This window comes from Hakea prostrata, chromosome 1 (genome assembly GCF_041222555.1).
Source record: "Hakea prostrata isolate BN-2017 chromosome 1, UWA_Hpros_2, whole genome shotgun sequence".
Taxonomy (NCBI): Eukaryota; Viridiplantae; Streptophyta; class Magnoliopsida; order Proteales; family Proteaceae; genus Hakea; species Hakea prostrata.
Window position 1 is genome coordinate 72843129 of NC_142600.1, and position 5097 is coordinate 72848225.

General features: G+C 39.7%; 1 protein-coding gene across 1 annotated transcript; it reads right to left on the reverse strand.

The window, feature by feature from the left end:
* Nucleotides 1-271: 271 nt before the first annotated feature.
* Nucleotides 272-1160, reverse strand: LOC149029892 (heavy metal-associated isoprenylated plant protein 39-like). Its single transcript, XM_089151848.1, has 3 exons — nucleotides 1062-1160; nucleotides 793-868; nucleotides 272-691 (listed from the first exon to the last, which is right to left on the reverse strand). The coding sequence occupies exons 1-3, from the start codon at nucleotides 1071-1073 to the stop codon at nucleotides 408-410; spliced, it is 372 nt and encodes a 123-aa protein (XP_089007974.1). The 5' UTR covers nucleotides 1074-1160; the 3' UTR covers nucleotides 272-407.
* Nucleotides 1161-5097: the final 3937 nt, after the last annotated feature.

Consider the following 5097-nt stretch of genomic DNA (forward strand, 5'->3'; position numbering starts at 1 on the left):
TAAATGCAAATAAATGTGCTAAATCATTTAACGAGACATTGTGGGCTGTCAAATTCAGATCACTTTCAAGATTTTGATATCAACCATTGCGAAAAGAGTGATTGGGATCAAAATCTCAAGGATGATCTTGATCTGACGGCTCACGATGTCACATTGAATGGTTTAGCATACTTATTGTGGTGAATCGAAGCAAAATCCCCCACCCCCTTCCCCACCCAATGAATGAAAGAGTGAAAGTTTCTCATAATACAATAAAAAAAAAAATGTTCCTTTCTCTTTCTCCCAATCCAAATCTTCTATCTTTCCCATGCATCACATAACAAACCCTAAAACATGGAACAACAGTGAAGAACAAATCTGACAAACCTAACATCTTCAGGAACCAGAGCGTACAGATGATCTCCATATCAACATATCACACATCGGCTGGGGTACTCTTCGCATTCAACCAAAATCCTCGGTGGGGGTAAGTAATATGTCCATTCTGGTTTTGGATAAAGCTCACATACATTCACTTTCTCTTCAGCTGATTTCCTGGCTTCTCCTTTCTTCTCAGGCTCTTTTGGTGGCCCAACAGAGACCATTTCTGCTCGCAAAAACTTCCGCAACTTCTCAACCACAGCCAGAGGATCCATATCTCCGATCACTGTCATTTGCTGCTCCTTCATATTCATGGAGATGGAATCGATTCCTACAAGAAATTTAAAAAGACCAAAACTTATTAAATAAAACCAGTTTTTCCTTATTCCAGGTCATGTATAGAAGTTGAATCTTGGAAAACGTAATTAATACCTCGAAGAGCAGTGACTGCTTTCATGGCCTTTTTCTTATCCCTGTCATTATGTACGCCAAGCTTCACCACCACTTTCTGTAACAAAATACGTACAAGCAGAGTTGAGAAGATTGGAATAAGAGAAGCAGCAAAAGGAAAACCGAGAAAAGAAGTAACAAAATCCACTCAATTAAAAACAGAGAAAGGAATGTATCTAACAGGAATTAATCAAACGAAGCATCTGAACAGAAAATTTTACGGCGAATTAAGAGGCAAAAGAAACACTAACCTTAGTTTCCATCCGGCCAGATTTCAGATTTCCGACCGGGAAAACAAGGAAAACAAGATGAAGAAAATAGAAAGAAACACGAAGAAAGGGAATTGAGAACTAAGCAATGTTTCTCTGCAATAAGAAATGAAGATCTTCATTCCGAATTTATATAAGAGACTGAGTTAGTAGGGACAAAATGTTGAAGTCAAGTCAAGTCGGTACTTTTCTTCAATTTATAATTTTATTTTCTTTATGATAAATGTGAAGTCATCCTCGGACCGCAGTCGACCACGAATTATAGGGAGCCCATAGGATTAAAGTGATAAGGTTTTCTTCGAAATGAAATCTATTTTATGTTAATTGTATAATCAAGGAAAAATATGTAAGATCTAAAAAAAACAAGAGGAGATAACGTGGTTCGGCTAGAGGCCTACGTCCACGGGAGAAATGAGGCTGCTTTAGTTTTCATTAATACTAGGGTTTTACAATGATTCACAATTTATAGGTTTATTCCCACCGCCTTACCCTCTCTTCCTGGATACAGGTTATGACCCTACTCAATACAATTTAACACTCCCCCTCAAGTTGGAGCATGGACATCATGAATGCCCAACTTGATAAGAAGAAAATGATATTATTCTTGACTCAAAGCTTTAGTAAAAATATCTACCACTTGATGCTTATAAGAAACATAAATTGTTTGAATTTGCCGAGCCTAAAGTTTTTCACGAATCACATGACAATCGATCCCAATATGCTTTGTTCGCTCATGGAAGACTGGATTTGCAGCAATGTGTATAGCCGTTTTATTGTCACAAAATAGATCCATAGGTTCTGGATACAAAACTCCTAAATTCTTAAGTAAATAGCGCAGCCAAGTCAATTCACAAGTTGTCGTGGCCATGGATCTGTATTCTACTTCAGCAGAAGATCGAGAAACAGTTGACTGCTTAATTTTTACTCTTCCAAGAATGAAAACACAATACCCAGTAGTAGAACGACGAGAAGTGGCACAACTTGCCCAATCTAAGTCACAATAGGCATTGATGTGTAGGTCGCTAGCAGAAGATAACAAAATGCCTTTCCCTGGACAAGATTTTGAATAGCGTAAAATCCGAAATGCAGCATCCAAGTGAGGTTTTCTAGGTTCACTAGGCTTCTGAAATATCTTTGAGGAGGCGGGTTCAGATTATCAAAAGTGGGCTGAGATAACTGATGGGCTGAGAGACATATGGGCTTGACTTGTGGACAGTTATTCAAACTAGAATTGATTGGGCTTGAGGCAATAGAGGCCCATAACTCGACAAAGGTGAAGTTTGTAATTGAGTGCAATTTTGGGAAGAAGTGATTGCTAATTGCGATGGAGCTCAGTGCTGTTGGGCCACGACACATGGAGGTAAAGTTGACATTTGAGAGACTGAATCTCTTTGCTGGGTGAGGTTGCAACTTGCCAAGTGGTTTAAAATGGATAATATAGCTGGAGAATGATCTAGGTAGCTGCGTAGATAATCCTGAATAGGTAAGGGTAGCTGGTCCTGGTTGTCCACCATAAGCAAGGAAGCTTTTGGGTTAGGGGTTTGGATTAGGAAAGTAGCAGGAAGAACTTTCAGAAATAGCTTTTTCAAGCCTATCACCAAAATGGAAAAGAGGCTAAGAAGTCTTACTGGAGGTCATGCCTACTGCAACTTGGTTTCTAGCATTGGTCGCAGTAAACACTAGTATGCTCCTCAGCGTACCTTCATCTTCTCTCTCTGATTCTTCGTAGTTGGCCATCGGGAACCGATCATCCCTACTATTTCCGGTCGCCGGAAACCCTCTCTCAGGGGTAACTTCAGAGTTGGATCCTTCATTTTCAATAGAGTACTGCTTTGAAAAGATGTTCTTGGCCGATTTGATTAGCCTTGATTCAGTGGTCATGCCCGTTATCTCCTCCACACATTTTGGTTTCAGTCTTTCCCTGCAGAGACTAAACTCACTACAACCATGGCTATTGCGATGCAATTTGAGATCTTCAAACTTTTTAATGCAATGTCCCTCCTCATGTCCGATTCTTCTGCAGAAGGCGCAATACATGGGCAGATGTTCATATTTGACTAATGTATCCACTGAGAGCCCCTGAGAGCTAGTGACTTTGATGCAGACCCGGAGAGGTTTGATTATGTTGATTCGCACTTTTGCTCTTAAGTAGGAAATCTTAGTGCCAAACTGCATGCCGTCTATCAACATAACCGAACTGGTCTCCCCCATCTTCCTGACTAACTTCATGATAATCACAGGGTCTAAAAGTTCAATAGCTAGCGAGTGTATTTGGATCCAAAAGTCGTAGAATTTGAATTCTCAAAATGAGAAGATTACCAGCGACCGTCCAAGGACCTTCCTTCAACACATTATCTTTGTCTAGAGGATGCTGAAATTGGAACAAGAATAATTTCCTATTTTCAAGAGTTGTGGTTTCTACTTTATGACAAATATTCCAAGCACCAAGGAGCCCTTCAGTTAGTGCTTGCTTCTTGAAAGCCTTACCTTCCAACACATACCCTGCTAGAGTGTTTTCCCAAGACTTTGCGACTCTCAGCTCATCCGCAGCATCAAGCGTTACCTCATCATCCGAATCCTCAGAGCATATACTTTGCTCTTGGCGTACTAGTGTTGGAGGAGGATGGGGGAGGAGAGTCAGGTCTTGCCCCCTGAGATTGTATCGGAATAAGGGTTCCTGGAGGATTAGGGTGTTGTTCAGCTGAAGACATCTTCAAGAATGAAAAGAATCAGAGCACTTGCTAATAAGGATCAATGGAGACGTAGGGATATTAACTCAACATCACAAAAGGACAAAACAACACGCCGGAGGGCGGAGAGAAAGTTGACTACCACCTACTTAATATGGTCGCTTTTCATACCTTGACTCATCTGAGGAGTGAATGAATTCATTTGTTGCCGCTGCTGATGCAATTGGTCATAGTGTTACTGTTTTGTTGCGATGGTGGAGAATTGAATAGAGATGACTATGATCACCTTCACTCATTGGATTCTTTAGGAAACAATTATAATTACTTGGACTAAAGTTTTAAAATTTTCACAAAAAATTAACAAATAAAATATTAAAGGCTGGGGACAAATACAAGATTCTATTTTTGTGAAAAATGAAAAATGACTTGATAACCTTTGTCCCAAATTAATTATAGAATGAAAAATAAGTAAAAGCAATCAAAAAATATTTATGATGTTCTAAAATTAATTAAAGATGTGACAATGATATTTGGATGGCTATGATTGATCCAAAAAAGTCTCACTGATTTAGCAAGGTTTGGAAGGGTGAAATGTACACAAGCTTGCATTTGAATCCATGACACTAAATATTCAGAAGTGAACAAGAACACATATGAAAATGTAGTTGGTAGGGTGTCGATGCCGGCAATTGATTCACTACCAAGTCTGATTTAGGTTGGGTCTTACAGGCTTATTGTTATACCCCAACAAGGATATAAATGATAACCATATCAATGGATGAGTCGCGTGCGAGGAATTCCTGAAAGTTAATCCAAGGAGTGGTGTCACACTCATTAGGGAAAGAGGCCAGGTTCATTATCTTTCAGTTCAAGTGCGAAGGTCATATGGCAGAAATCTGGTGTCGCAGATGGTAGAAGGTCGCTACCCAATTCATCATATTTCAGAGTTGACGGGCATACTTCAATGTTAATGACCCACATCAAGCCTCTAAAACTGGTTTGGGTTCGTTTTTAGGAATTGCCGTTAGAAAACTAGCACGAAAGAGTTTTGTTATCCATGCAAAGATTATTAGTAAGCTGGCCTCTTTAGACAAACACACTCGTAGTGGTGTTCTGGGGCATTATGCTTGAGTGCCCATGGAACTAGAGGAAGGGGATGAACTTTGTGAAAGAGATTCAGATTGAGAGATTAGAACTTGGCTTTACTCGGGTATACAGTTTCATCCAGCAAATTATTTATTAAGATGGTATCTTGAAGTCTTTTGTCTATTATAGAAAGGGACATTCTGCTGCTTAGTGCAACGGGAAGGGGAAGGGATTCTGATGCA